The sequence below is a fragment of the Puma concolor genome, chromosome D4, assembly GCF_028749965.1.
Source record: "Puma concolor isolate L17-30 chromosome D4, mPumCon1.1.hap2, whole genome shotgun sequence".
In the NCBI taxonomy this organism is placed as follows: domain Eukaryota; kingdom Metazoa; phylum Chordata; class Mammalia; order Carnivora; family Felidae; genus Puma; species Puma concolor.
Genome location: NC_141679.1, coordinates 72,607,539 through 72,623,337, shown reverse-complemented (window position 1 = coordinate 72,623,337; position 15,799 = coordinate 72,607,539). Strand labels below are relative to the sequence as shown.

At 43.4% G+C, this 15,799-nt stretch overlaps 1 protein-coding gene across 4 annotated transcripts in view; it reads left to right on the top strand.

The window, feature by feature from the left end:
• Positions 1-11,733: 11,733 nt before the first annotated feature.
• ECPAS (Ecm29 proteasome adaptor and scaffold) overlaps positions 11,734-15,799 on the top strand; it is a 107,967-nt gene continuing 103,901 nt past the window's right edge. For 2 of the 4 annotated variants that reach the window (XM_086683702.1, XM_086683701.1), the window contains exon 1: positions 11,734-12,032. In XM_086683702.1, coding sequence (XP_086539828.1) covers positions 12,011-12,032 — 22 coding nt within the window. In that variant the 5' untranslated portion in view covers positions 11,734-12,010. Of the gene's footprint in view, positions 12,033-12,253; positions 12,652-15,799 lie in introns of those variants that run through there. The other 2 variants (XM_086683699.1, XM_086683700.1) reach the window with 1 other exon arrangement.

Below are 15,799 nucleotides of genomic sequence, written 5' to 3'. Positions count from 1 at the left end.
TGCACAGATTACTGGGGACCTTGCAAAAAGGGCTGAGGAACTCAGGAAGGATTGTTTGGAAGGTTCTAATGACTAGATGGCTTTTGGAAGGGTGGAGTGAGTTAGGAGAGAAAAACATTCTAGACTGAGAGAGCAGGGTGAGTCAGGGCCCTGAGACTTTTTTTTTTTTTTTTAATTTTTTTTTTCAACTTTTATTTATTTTTGGGACAGAGAGAGACAGAGCATGAACGGGGGAGGGGCAGAGAGAGAGGGAGACACAGAATCGGAAACAGGCTCCAGGCTCTGAGCCATCAGCCCAGAGCCCGATGCGGGGCTTGAACTCACGGACCGCGAGATCGTGACCTGGTTGAAGTCGGACACTCAACCGACTGCGCCACCCAGGCGCCCCATAGGGCCCTGAGACTTTAAAAGGACAGAGCAGGCTCAACTAATTGAACCACTGGGTTCATCTCACAGGCAGCAAGGCAAGCTGAAGAAACTGCCCACAGTCAAAACGAAGCTATCCCAGTCCCAGGTCTTGAGTACATACTCTTCTCCTCTACCCACCTCTCCTTGTCAGGCTGAAAATGGGACATCAAGGAGAAGCTGGAGAAAACAGAGGGACATGATATAAAATTGGCTTGCAGGTTTAACTGGGCAAGTCAGAGGAACTTTAATTAGTGGTTCTCAAACAATGTGTACCTTAGACACACATGATATTCTTCATTTGAGTACAAATTTTGGGACCTTCCCCTCCACAACTATTGTAGGTGATCCTTGGACTATACTTTGAGAAACACTACACAAGTTGAAATGTTCTGTAATTAAGTGACATGCTGCATATGAATAAATTACTAGGAAAAAATGATTCCTTGGAACTGGTGACCAAACTAACTTTTGATTAAAAGCAACCATCGCGGTAAAGAGTGATGGGTTGTGCATCAGTAAAGAAAGAGAAAAACCACATATCAATGAGTTTCACTTATAAGCAATCTGGTGGGATCTCTAGTCAGGATAAGCACACAAGGGAACACTTAACCAAATAAGTGGGCTTTTTTGTTTGCTTGTTTTTTAGCTGTTTTAGCTTCAGGATGGAGAAGAGATTGGAAAGAGGTAAAGCTGGAGGCAAAAAGCCTAGTTTTGTCAGGACGTTGTGCAATAATCCAGGTGGTTCGATGAAGGTGGTCTAATTGGTGGTGAACTAAAAAAGACCCAGGACATAGTAGTAGTAGGACTTGGTGATTTATTGCAAGTGTGGATAGGTAGGAACAAAGAAATGATCAAAATGATGCACTAAATGGTAGATAATATTTTGTAAAGATGCTTGCAATGATATCTAGCCCATCTAGAAATATATTATTACAATGTGATGTTGATGTTGAAAGGAAATACCTGTTTCTGTCCCTTCAGCCTTGAGTGTTGCAACAAGCTGACAAAATAGTTGCCTTCCTTTTGGCAATTCCTTCACATGTATTCACTTTTAATAAACGTCAGAGGATACAAATGAATATGGAATGAGAGCTGAATGCAATTGGATAATAACGGTCAGGACAAAAAATGGATCACAGTGGGTTACTTAATGCTTATCGTCTCATAAAAGACAGCATAGAAGTTTCCCTGAGAGTCAAACATTTTTCTGGTACTAAATTCCAGGAAAAGGTATTCCTTGGGTATAGGAAATTGGAAAACATAATGGTCAATTTCTTCAAATGGATTTTTAGAAATGTGAAAAATGTTACTAATGAAGTAAAATAGCTCTGTTAGCCTGAGTAAAATCTTAAGGGAAAGCATTACCTCTGAAGGCCAGTGGAGCTAGCTGAGCTGAAGGAAACGCATTGTGGAAGGTAGAAAAAAATTGAACAGTACCTTTGAAATTATGAGGAGCGGTTTTTCCAACCTGGAATTCTATTCTAGCCATCCTGAGTATTTAAGTTGGAGATTAGAGACATTTTTAGACATGCAAGTCCCCAACGTTCATTTCCTAGTCTCCCTTTCTCAAGAGGCTCCTAAATGAGACATCAGCAAACTACGGTCCCTAATCCAAATCAGCCGTTTTTGTAAGTAAAGTTTTGTTGGAACATGGGCAAGCTCCTTTATTTATTTAGTGTTTATGACTGCTCTCATGTTATAATGGCAGAGTTGAGTAGTTGTGAAGGAAACTCTATGGCGCACATAGCCTAAACTATGTATTAGCAAGCCCTTTACAGGAAAAGTTTGCCAATAGGGTGTATTTAAAGGAGTAGAAAGGGGAAATGATGGAAACAAACTTTAGACAGATGGAAGAAAAATGAATCAAGGGTGACAAGAAAGGGTGGAATTGCAAGAAATGTTTAATGTTTGATGTTTGAGAGATGTTAATGAGGCTAAGCTGTCTTGAAAAACCACTAAAATATACTATAAGATGGAGGAGTATGCAAAGTGGGTGAATATGGCCAAAAGGTGCAAACTTCCAGTTACAAAAAAATAAAGTCCTAGGGATATAATATACAGTATGGTGACTATAGTTAAACTGTAGGGGCGCCTGGGTGGCTCAGTCAGTTAAGCATCCGACTTCGGCTCAGTTCATGATCTCATGGCTCTTGAGTTCCAGCCCTGTGTTGGGCTCTCTGCTAACAGCTCAGAGCCTGGAGCCTGCTTCCGATTCTCTGTCTCCCTCTTTCTCTGACCCTCCCCTGCTCTGTCTCTCTTCCCTTCAAAAATAAATGAACATTTAAAAACCCCAAAACTGTATGGTATGTTTGAAAGTTGCTAAGAGAGTAGATCTTAAATATTCTCATCACAAGAAAACTTTTAAACTATGTGTGGTGATGGATGTTAACTGAACTTATTATGGTGATCATATAGTAATACACATATATTAAATTATGTTGTACACCTAGAAGGAATATGATCTTATATGTCAATTATATCTAAGTTATAAAATATATATGCATTAATAAATTCTTTGTATTTATAATAAAATACATACAATATAAAATATATGTATAAAGCATATGTGTATATACATATTAAATTTTAAGAATTAAAACATAGAGGGGCGCCTGGGTGGCTCAGTCGGTTAAGCGGCCGACTTCGGCTCAGGTCACGATCTCGCGGTCTGTGGGTTCGAGCCCCGCATCGGGCTCTGTGCTGACGGCTTAGATCCTGGACCCTGTTTCAGATTCTGTGTCTCCCTCTTTCTCTGACCCTCCCCTGTTCATGCTCTCTCTCTCTGTCTCAAAAATAAATAAACATTAAAAAAATTAAAAAAAAGAATTAAAACATAGAGAAGGGACGCCTGGGTGGCTCAGTCAGTTAAGCAGCAGACTCTTGGTTTTGGCTCAGATTTTGATCTCATGTTTCATAGGATTGAGCCCCATGTCAGGCTCTGCACTGACAGCACAGAGCCTGCTTGAGATTCTGTCTTTCTTCTCTCTCTGCCTCTCCCCCTACTTGAACGTGCACGCATGCACTCTCTCTCAAAATAAGTAAACATTAAAAAAATTAACGGGTGCCTGGGTCGCTCAGTCAGTTAAGCATTTGACTTGGGCTGGGATCATGATATCACAGTGAGTGTGAGCCTCTCCTCGATCCTCTGGCCCGTCTGCCCCTGTCCTGCCCATCACATGCACGTGTGTGCATGTCCGCTAGCTCGTGCGTGCGCTCTCTCTCTCTCTCTCTTTCTCAAAAATAAATAAAACATTTTTTAAAAATTAAAAAAAAAAAACCTTAGAGAAATCATGGTAAACCTCCAGAGTAACAGTGATCTTTATTAGGGTAAAGTGAAGAAGACACAAGCTGGAATGCAAAGGATTAAAGGCTGAAGACTTTTTACCAAGAGATGCCTTGGAGAAAGTAGACTAAAGCAAGTAATAGAGAGGAAGTGGCAGATTAGAACCATTTTAAGGAGAGTGAATATTTGCTATTTAGATTAGCGGGAGGTGGTTACTATTGTTTGTCTTATTGTTCAACTTTCCCTTTCTCCTTCTATTAATAGTCCCAGGGGCACCTGGGTGGCTCGATCTGTTAAGTGTCCGGTTCAGGTCATGATCTCACGGTTCATGGGCTTGATGCCCTCTTTGGGCTCTGTGCTGACAGCTCAGAGCCTGGACCCTGCTTCGGATTCCATGTCTTCCCCTTTCTCTGCTCTTCCCTGGCTGGCACTCTGTCGCTGTCTCTGTCTCTCTCTCTCAAAAATAAATAAACATTAAAAAAAATTTTTTTTTAAATAGTCCCAAGTCTCCATCAGTGGGGACAAGTGATCCAAACTAAATCAATCAACTCTCCCATCCCAGGATTTTAAACTTGACACTGTCAAAGGAATCAGACTTTTTTGTGTTTGGATCAGCTATATCTTACTTTCTCCAGGTATGAGAGAGAGTCATTCGAAATACTCTTGATTTGACAAAAGAACCCACACAATATATATAGTATGCCTAAGATTAGTTAACTCATTTATAGCACGAATGAGATAATTCGATTACATAAGATGGTAGTCTCTTGTTTTTTATGAAATATTAAAGAAGCAATAATCATAAAAACAAGAAACAGAGCAGATCTAGATCTGAAACCTAAACATGACCTCTGCCACTCACGAGTTGGTCTCTTATTTAGTATCTCCTCTAGGCATCAGAATGTGTGTGTGTGTGTGTGTGTGTGTGTGTGTGTGTGTGTGTGTGTGTTAATCATCTCTTTTGTTGTTGAGAAACAACAACAGAATAGACCAACAGAATACTTTGGGTTCCCAAAGAATTTATGTCAATAAAGTTATTTACCTTTCATCTACTATCATTTGCCCCTATGGTTTCTTTTATTTTTAATCAAGGTTGAATCAAAGTTTGGAGCTTATAATTCTTATTCCACAACATCCAGAAATGAAAGGCTGTGCTGTTGCTGAATCATCTGGTTGCAATTCCCTGAGGGATGATCTTCAAGTTCCTGGTCCAGAGATCCTGGTTGCTGCCCAGTTCTTATCCTTTTGGAACATATTTGTTTCATTATTTCTTGTTTCTGTGAACTACTCCAGTACTCTTCTTCAAATATTGTTCTACTTACATGAGTTGGGTTCTGTGCTGGGAACCAGAGAAACCCTGACTGATACTACTCAGTGACAATCTGCAGATAGTGAATAAAAGTGAGGGAGAAAGTAGAATTATGGGTTACTCTCACGTCTCTGTTTTGGTCAACTGAATGCTGGTTTCACACACTTTGAGGGATACAAGAAGTTGGTTTGAGAAGGAAAATATGTTCAGTTGTGGATATATTGAGTTTGAAGTGCATGTAGCACATTTAGGTGGACATGTCCAAGAGAACTTAACTGGAGAGAGAAAGTAGTTATATAGTAAGTGAAGATGAGGGAGTGGGGAATGCAAAGAAAGAGCGGGTAGACTGTCAAATGGTCTGAGATTAAAACTGAAGTGAAGTGCCAACTTCAAAGGGGTGGCAGAGAATGAGAGGACAATGAAGGCAACTGATAAGTGGAAAAGAATCAGGAGGAAATTGTGTAGGGAAAACCTAGCAGAGGGGAGTTTTGAAAGGGAGGATGAGTCCATAGTTCAAACAAGATCAGGATGAAAATGTCCATCAGAGTTTGCTATTGATTAGTTTCAGGGAGGTCCAGTGGGTTGAGGACAGAATACAGGAGCGGCTTGAATATGAGAATGGGTAGAGAAGGGTGGGGTAGGTTATTTTTCTAAGGAGAAACTAGGGACAGAGTAGGATAAGAAGAAAGAACACTCAAGATGAACTATGCTGAAGCTATGGTCCCCTGGGAGTAGGGAGGGATAACTTGGAATACAAGGACATGGATAGTGTTAAGAGAATCAATCTGTAGATCATATACATTTTTCATTTAATTTGTTTTGCCTAAGAATGCTGTAAAGTCAAGGTGTCCATGGGGTGCCTAACTGGCCCAGTCAGGAGAGCATGTGACTTTTGGTCTTAGGGTCATGAGTTTGAGTCCCACACGGGACATAGAGATTACTTAAAAATAAAATCTTAAAAAAAAAAATAGAGTCAAGGTGTCCTATTTCACAATGGCCCTTCTCTGACTTTCCAAAACAAGCCACACCTCTCAGCTACCTCCAGTCTAAGTATGGTTGATTACCCCCAGGGAAGAGCTTCAAGTGACATCAAAGGGACAATTTGATATACTAAATTAGGTAATGAGGAAGTGAATAACTATACCTAGATATTTTTTTTCTTTCCAAAAGCCCCTACCCCTACAACTCTCAGAAGTTGTAACATAAAAATATGCCAATCACTAAGAGTTGAAACCTCTAAAAAATTGTAATATATTTATGTTGTTTTGACAAGTTGTGTACTACTATTAATTATGGTTATTCAATCATCATAATTCTTTAGATGGCCACAGAAAAAATTTAAATACTTTTAAGTTATATATCATTTTTGTTGAAGAAAAGGGTACTTTCAAGGACTTTCAAGGTTAAAACTATATTGCATTAGTATAAATTATCATGGGAGGTGTACCTCAGTGGCTCAGTTGGTAAAGCATCTGACTCTTGATTTTGGTTCAAGTCATGATCTCAGGGTTTGTGAGATGGAGCCCCACATCTGGCTCTGTACTGAGCATGGAGCCTGCTTGGGATTCTCTCTCTGTCTCTCTCACTCTCTCCCTTTCTCTGCCTCTGTTCCTCCCCTGCTCGTGTGCGTGCCTGTGCGCACACACACACTCTCTCTCTCTGAAAATAAATACATAAACTTAAAAAAAATAAATTATTGTGTGGGAAGAAACATGTTGGTGTAGAAGTTCAAGGAGCAAATGTAATTATGTAAAATTTCTGATTATTAAGAGCTTGTTCATGTATTTTTTAAATGTTTATTTATTTTTGAGAGAGAGCGAGTGCACAAGCAGGGGAAGGGCAAAGAGAGAGGGAGACACAGAATCCGAAGCAGGCTCCAAGCTGTTAGCACAGAGCCTGATTCAGGACTTGAATCCACGAACCTTGAGATCGTGACCTGAAGTCAGAGGTTTAACTGAGCCACCCAGCACCCTATTCATGTATTTTTAAATAGAGGATAGTAGGCATCAAATCAATATCTTAATTAGATCCTATATATATGTACTTTTAAATAACGGAAGGGTTTTTATTTTAAAATGCTAATATTGGGGTGCCTGGGTGGCTTAGGCAGTTGAGCCTCAGAATCTTGATTTCAGCTCAGGTCACGATCTCAGGGTCATGGGATGGAGCCCCACTCAGCGTGGAGCCTGCTTAAGATTCTATCTCTCACCTTCTGCCCCTCTGCCTCTCTCCCCCTGTTCTTGAGTGTGCTCTCTCTTAAAAAAACAAAACAAAACTAATATTTACAATAGAATCTGTTGTCAAAGTTTCTCCTTTTCAACTATTTATAAGGGAAAATTTGAGATGTCAATCTAAAAATGTGAAAATGGATTACCCAAATTTCAAAAATTTGGGGCAGGAGGAAGAATGTGAACCAAAAGGTTTGAAACCACCATCTAAAGAAAATCAGAAGATCTTCTGGTATAGGGATAAGTTTTATCCGTAGAGAAAATGTTGCCTTATCTTCTAAGATGCAAGGTGTAGTACTGTATTGAACCAGGTCAGCTTTTTGCCTTTTTCCAGAGATATTTGGGAGGGAAAAATAAAGTGAATGATAAGATTTGCCAAAGGTTGGGGATCGATTGGCACTGTATTTTTAAGATAGAAACCAAGGGAAGAAAGACTTGAATTCATTACCATCTTTGGGGTTCAGACTGAGAGTGGAGCACATGATACTTAGAGGAAACACAGACCAGAGAGTAGTGGAAATGTTTGAGGCGATGGGGAGGATCCAAAATGTACTTTAAATCCACAGGAAGTGGGGAGTACAACAGTGGAAGGATTCTACATGGCAGTTAGGGCTGATGTTTTGGAGTTTGATTTTTAGAAAACAGAATTTTTTGAGCCATGACATGGTTTTATGTGTAGTGAAACATGTTTTTAATAACTGAAAAGAGCAGAGATGAAGATCATTAGCGTTGTGGATTCTGTTGGCAGACTGGACCCAGTATCCAACTTCTTCGGCAACCAAAATGAATACTGTATGAGACACATCTCTGCAGAACTTTGGCTTCTCTAGAGATCCTTGGGAATGGATCATTGAATCATTTGGGATAACTAGATTTTCTAGATAGTTTAGAATCAATCCTTTTAGGCATCTAAAATTGCTTATTAGAATCATTTTGGATGAACAGCTTTTTAAGATATACTCTGTACTTCCTTGATTTTTGATGCTGATATAGTAGACATCATTTTACTGTTTCTTGATGTCAGGATGATCACCATGAACATCAGTTATTCAGGTGAAATGACGTCAGGGCCTCTTGGGGGTGGTGCTTTTTGTACTTAACAAATAACACCAGCATGTTTTGCTTTTTGAGCTCTTATAGCTTCTATTTATAGTTTTCCTCCTTTTTCTCTTGTTTTTAGGGTGTCTAGTAGCTCTTCTGTCTTCCTAGTACTTGCCCAGAAGAATGCTCTCTAATACTCTGTTTCTAATTTGCTTTGACTACGGAAACAAGACTATTTACTTTGTTAGAATTATGCTTGCATTTAGTGTGATTAGGGCCTAACAGAGGGAGAGGGGACTTCTAAATCTAAAAGATGTAAGTTTTTAGTTCTTGGATTTTTTTTTTTTTTTTCAACGTTTATTTCTTTTTGGGACAGAGAGAGACACAGAGCATGAACGGGGGAGGGGCAGAGAGAGAGGGAGACACAGAATCGGAAACAGGCTCCAGGCTCTGAGCCATCAGCCCAGAGCCCGACGCGGGGCTCGAACTCACGGACCGCGAGATCGTGACCTGGCCGAAGTCGGACGCTTAACCGACTGCGCCACCCAGGCGCCCCAGTTCTTGGATTTTGTGATACATTATTTTGGCTTCCCAGGGGCCTCTTCTCTGCCCCTCCCCCCCCCCCCCCCCCCCCCCCGCCGCCATTCACCCCCTTCCACAATTCCTTCTTGTCTGTTTTGGAAATTGAAGTAAATTCTAGATAGGAAGTACCTCAAGGCCACTATTCAAAACCAAAGTGTGTAGTAAGAATATGAAGCTATTTGGTGGGGAAAATAAACTACAACTAGTATGAAGGGGGAAAGCAACTATGAAAAAGCTTAGAGACTATTTATTTATTTATTTATTTATTTATTTATTTATGGGAAAAGCTTATAGCTTTAAACTCTAGCGATTAGAAGCAGCATTGTAAATTGCTATAAAGTACTGTATATAATGAGATGTTAAAGGTGTCTTTTTTTGCCTAACAATCCTATCTCTACATATTTCTGTCTCTCTATATAACATGTGACTTAGCTGATATATGTATAAGAATTTTTTATGGTAGTATTTGCTTGCAATAGTAACAAAAATTGTTGACAACCTAAATGCTCATCAGTAGGGGAATGATTAAATATTGTCATGTACTCATCATGCAGCCATTTAAAAGAATGAAGTAGGGGCACCTGGGTGGCTCAGTCGGTTAAGCATCTGACTTCACTCAGGTTGTGGTCTCGCAGTTTGTGAGTTTGAGCCCAGCATCTGGCTCCCACTGCTTGGGATTCTCTCTCTCTCCCTCTCTCTCTCTTCCACTCCCCTACTTGCACTCTTTCTCTCTCAAAATAAATAAATAAACTTAAAAAAAATAAAAGAATGAGGTAGTTCTTTTTTAAAAAATTGTTTTAACATTTATTTTCAAGAGACAGGGAAAGACAGAGTGCAAGTGAGGGAGGGGTAGAGAGAGGGGGAGACACAGAATCCTAAGCAGGCTCCAGGCTCAGAGCCCGATGTGGGGCTCAAACCCACCAACCATGAGATCATGACCTGAGCTGAAGTCAGACGCCCAACCAACTGAGCTATCCAGGCACCCCAAGAAGAAGGTAGTTCTGAACAGACCATAGTGGTGAAGAACGATTCACACTGCCTAGGTTCAAATTCCCACTCTACCCCTTTCTAGTTTGTGGCATTTTAGATTTGTTCCTCCATGATCTGGTGTCATTAAAAATCCCTACTTCATAAGATTGTTGTGAGAACTAAGTGAATTCAACCATGTAACCCCCCCATGTTTATTATTGAGAGAGTGAGGGGGGAAAGCAGGCTCCATACTGACAGCAGTGAGCCCCATGCAGGGCTCAAACTCACAAACCGTGAGATCGTGACCTGAGCTGAAGTTGGTTGCTCAACTGAATGAGCCACCCAGGCACCCCAACCATGTAAAACACTTTAAAACAGTGCCTGGCACAATTAGTATTAGCTATTATTGTCACTACTGGTATGGAAAAATACCTGTGATATCTTGTTTGGTGAAAAGAAAGTTACATAATAGTGTATGTAGTAGGATTCCATTTTTGTTAAAATAAACATAAATCTGTGATTTGCACGTGTGGACTCTAAAAATTTCTACATAGAACTTATGAGATGCTAGTTTTGTCTATAAGTTAAAATTGCCTAGCAAACTTTTTTTTAAAACTTATATTCTATGGGTTTTTTTTTTTGTTGGTTTTAGAAGAATCTATTTGAAGTTACGAGACGTCAACATTTCTCCAAACCAATCCTTAGTGCAGCTACTTTATATATTCATAGTCGGAAAGTTTGGGTGCATCAAACAGGATTCTTTCCAGGGAGTAGGATGAGGGGATGGTGGACAGTGAGATGGGGGACAGCCTTTATTTTATACACTTCCATATTGTAGTCTTGGCAAATAGTTTGTTATGCAGTGACTTTGTGCCAACATCGAACTAAAGAGCCAAAATGTCCTCAAAAAAGGAATTGGTTAATTTAACGTGCTATGAGGTCATTAATAAAAAAAGAGTAGTGATGTAGACCTTTTTGAATTAACATGGAAGATTGTGTGTGTGTGTGGGGGGGGGGGAAACTGATGCAGAACTTCATTGTTGAGTATGGGCCTGTCTCTATCCTAGTCGCTTTTGAGGGTGTAGATATGTGGCCCCGGAGCACTCGCGCCCAACTGTACCTGTTAACCACATTTCTCTCTGGGGAGAAAATGGTGGGAGAGGAAGGGATGTGCAAGAGGAAGGCCCTTCACTTTTAATTTTGTGACATTCTGAATCATTTGAAATGTTCCCAAAGATCATGTATAATTTCCTTATTAAAGCAATAAAGGAAATAGATGTCTTTAATGTCGTATAAGTACCTTGTACTTGCCTCAGTACAAGGCAAGTACAAGATGTACTTGCCCACATCTGGAATGACATATAGTCATTTTTCAAGACAGTAACCAGGGCTTTATAGATTTCTTTTAGGAATAGACGCAATTTCAATCTATTTAGGGTCTTGATTTCTTCCTTTTATACAAAAAAAAAAAAAAAAAAGGGATCTGATCTTGTACCTAATTTGTTGTGACAGTGCCACCACTTAAAGTACAGCAATTATGCAACCCCTTAATTTGAATTGCATTTTGCGAGTGTTTTTCACGTACACGACCTCACGGACCAACTTAAGCCGTCAAGTTAAAATCGGCATATTGAAAATAAATCACTCGGGCTACCTAAAAGAACGTAGGTATTACAAATAAAAAAAAAGTTCATGTAAGCATATATACTTGAATTTGAACTTTAAACATATAGGTTCACGTAACTTTTGGTAGGGTTTCGCGGCTTTCCTTCACTCGGCGGTCCTAGTTCTGAGAGGATCGAAAAAGTACACTTTCTCACTGCCTTTTAGTGAGAAGTGGAGCCGGGGGAGCCGGGTCCCGGGCGCTCCACGCGCCGGGGCCGAGAAGTTCGCGGGAGGCGCAGGGCGGGGCTTCCTCCCGCCGACTCGCAGCCCGGCTCTACTTCTCCGAGTCCACGTCTCTTCCTTTGGACAGACGTGTTTCTTCAGGTCGGGACCGGCCAACGTGACAGCCGCAGACCTTTCAAAAGGGAGCTTGGGCCCTGCCTCGAGGATCTCCCCCGGCCCCGGCAGCGCGGGCCAGCCGGTCAGGCCCCTCCCGGACTGCGGCGCGCGGCCCCTCGGGCCCGAGCCCGCCGCCGCCTCGCCTCCGGGCGCCCACCTCGCGGCGCCGCGCGCAGCATCCCCGGCATGGAGACCGGCTCGGATTCAGGTCAGAGGCCCGCGCGTCCGTGCCGAGCCACGGCCGCCGCAGGCTGCTACGGCGCGGCGGGGCGGCTAGGCCGGGCCGCCCGCGCAGGCCGCCGCGTGCCGGGTCCGCGCGGGGAGCGCTCGCGGGGCGGGCGGCGGCAGGTGGGCAGGACGAGCCGCGAGCGAGCGAGCGAGCGCGGGCGGGCGGGCGCGCGAGGGGCCCGGCGGGGGGGCCGCTGGGAGGATGGCTCAGCTCTTTCTAAATATAAAACCGGCGTGAGTTGGACGAGCGCGGCGCGGAGCCGCAGAGCCGCCGGGCGGGCCGGGCGCACCGGGACTCGGCCGACAGACGGCGGCGGCTCCGCAGAGGCGCGAGGCGGTGGGAGCGCCCGAGTCGCGAGCTCGCGGGGGACCGCGAGATCGACGCGTGCTGCGAGGAGGACGCAGGAGGCGGCGGCAGGCGGGCCTCGTGGGCGCAGCGCGGCCCGCGCCGAGCGACCGGAGGCGGCTCCCGGCCCCTGCCGCACCGCGAGCGGCGAGCCCCCCGCGCCTCGCGTCCGCGCCCTCCCGCTCCGGCCCCTCCCTCCCTCCCTGGCGCAACATGGCTGCGGCCGCCGCCTCCGCCTCCCAGGACGAGCTGAGTAAGTGCCACCGCGAGCCCGCGGCCGCGAGTCGGAGCCGGCGCTGCGCAGGGCCGGGGGCGGCGGCCGGGGCCGGGCGGGCAGGCCGGGGCGCGCTGCCTCCCGCCGGGTGCCGGGTTGGGTGGGTGGGCGGGCGGCGGCCGCGGGGGGCTGGGGCGCTCGGGCCTGGCGGGCGGGCGGGGCGCCGGCCGCCGGCGCTTGTAGGCCTCAGGTTTGCACCGTCACGTTGCGAAATTGAAACCGGAGCCCCGGGCGGAGCCACCTCTGCCCGCGATCCGCCCCGGCCCGGGGGTGGGGGCAGCCCAGCCCCCTGCTCGCGACGCTCGGGCGGGCGGACCGGCTGGGGGCCCAGGGTGGCGGGCAGTGTCGGCCCGTCCCGTCTGACCCCGCCGTGGCCCCGAGTCCCAACTGTTTGGGGAGTTCTAGAAATGTAGATTTGGCGGGGAGGAAGGGAAGAAGGTGCCTTTCTGTGACACCTTAGAAATCAGCGGAAAGGTCAAGAATAGGCGGTGACCCTCAGGTGGAGCAGGAAGGACGGGAGGGCGGAGAGAGGGTCGCCGTGCTAGACGCAGGAGGAACCGCGGGGTGACAGAGGTTTCAGAAAGGAGAGCCAGCGCACACTCGACCGTAAACGGTGCAATTTTTCAGGGGCCGGCGATCTAGGTTCGGGGAGAGCTGTGGCCACCCTGTATCCCAGGCCGCCCCGCCCGCCGCCCGGGTTCACCTCGATGCTTTGTGGGAAGTGTAGTTCCAAGGCGCCGCAGGCCCACGCTGGGGTCATAAAAATTGAATTTTCCTAGAACATGTAAGATGATTTCTGATTGCGTTTGGGGGTGGTTAGATGAAATGCTTACGTTGAGCGTTTGTTTCCTCAGCGCTGCCCTTCAGTTCATGACAAAAACAAGAACGGTGTTACTTAGGGATGATGCGAGTTTTAAATGGAATGTACCATGGGCGAGGTGTCGCAAGCCTTGTGAAGTTTTTGTTACAGTCCCTTCGGAATTTCCATCCGAAAGTAGTTATAAACATAATAATTTCTGTTTCTTTGGTGCTTGGCAGTTTGAAGCTACTTTTATATGTACGTGATCTCACTCTTGCCCTCATAACAACCTTGTGAAGTAGGTAGGTAGGAATTATCCTTGTTTTAAAGAGGAGGCAGGTTTAGAGAGATTAAGTTGCTGCTTTGACATAAAACTGGTGTAGGCGGAGTAATGTTTGTTCATTTTGAAGTTGAAATACACAGTTGGTGTGACCCTGGGCGTGATGGAGAGTCTGAGTGGACAAGGTCTCCTGGTGTGTTCAGAGATAGACGTGGTTTGAGAGCCAGAGTTGATTGTTCCTCTGTCAATTCCAAGCTGGAGCACCCTTCCAGGCCTCCTGGGGAGATCAGGTCCCTGATTTTTTTCTTCCATTTTTGTTGTTGTTATTGTGGTAAAATACATATAACATAAAGTTTACCATCATAACCACTTTTAAGTGTGCAGTTCAGTGGTGTTAAATACATTCATATTGTGCAACCATCACCACCATCCATTTCCAGAATTCTTCTCAACTTGCATTACTGAAACTCTGTACCCACGGAACCTTAACTCCCTATCCCACCCCACCTTCCTCCAGCCCCTGGCAACCACCATCCTGCTGTCTCTGTGATTTTGACCTCTCTAGGTATCTCATACAAGTGGAATCATACATGGTTTGTCTTTCTGTGACTGCCTTATTTCACTTGGCATAATGTTCTCAAAGTTCATCCATGTTGTAGTATGTGACAGTATTTTCTTCATTTTTAAGTTGAATGATACTCCATTGTGTACATATATCACATTCTCTCGTCCATTCATCTGTTGTTGGACACTGGGGTTGCTTGTGCATCTTATCTGTTGTGAATGATGCTGCTATGAACATGGGTGTACAAGTATTTCTTTGAGATTATGCTTCCAATTCTTTTGGGTATTATATGCAGAGGTGGGATTGTTTGATCCTATGGTAATTCAATTTTTAAGTCTTTGAGGGACCACCATACTTCCACTGTGGTTGTATCATTTTACGTTCCTACCAACAGTGCGCAAGGGTTCCAGTTCTTCCACATCCTCACCAACACTTGTTATTTTCTTCTGTATTTTTGAAAGTAGCCATTGCAATGGGTGTGAGGTGGTCTATTTAAATTGTTATACTGCATGGTATCTGGGTTCCTGATGTACCACTAAACACTTAAAATCTGAATTACCATTTGGAATGGAGGACACAACTAGAAGAAGAATTGGGTATCATTCTGTATGGCTGATGTACATGTGTAGATGCACTGTGCTTCTGTATATTAGGTACCTGTTAAGGTGCTAGTAGTCCTTCTGGTTAAGGAACTTATGGTTTTAGCAGCTACTGGAAAAGTTAGGAGCAAATAATTCCAGTCCTTGCTTTTCCATTTTTTTGTTTGGTCACATCATCAATCATCAACCACAAATGTCTGTTGACTTGGTTTCTGTACTTCAGAAGAGATTAAATGCTTGGCAGCTGGTACCTTAGAATAATTTAACTTGAAATTAAATACATAAGTAAGTGGCTAAGAAGTTTCAAATAAGCCACTTTTAGTTTTAGAATGGCTATAATAAAAGAGATGGCTGATGGAAAGATGCTTTATAAGATTTTTTAAAAAGGAGCCAAGAATCTGAATATTTGCTGGTTATTATTTTTCAGTAGTAGATGAAAATAAAAGTGAACTATTGGATGTCTGCATTATTTTTTCCCCTAATATTTTATTGTAAAAATCTTCAAAAATACAGAAAAGTTGAAAATAAGCATTTATATATTCACTACCTGGGTTCTGCATTTGATATTTTATTAGCTTTATCATGTATCTGTCCAACTTTCAATCCACCTTTACAATTTCACTTTAATTATTTTATTTTTTATTAAAAATTTGTGGTAAAATACACATAACAAAACTTAATCATCTTTATACAGTTGAGTGGCATTAAGTACTCAATCCATCCTTTTTAGATGCATTTCAGAGTAAATTGGAGCTATTTGTAAACATCCCATTCAGTATTTCAGGACTAACATTAAGTGCTTTATGTATATTCTTTTATTTGTCAAAGTAATCCTAAGGGGTAGGCAAAATTATTATTGCTGTTTTATGTAATGGAAAACAGAC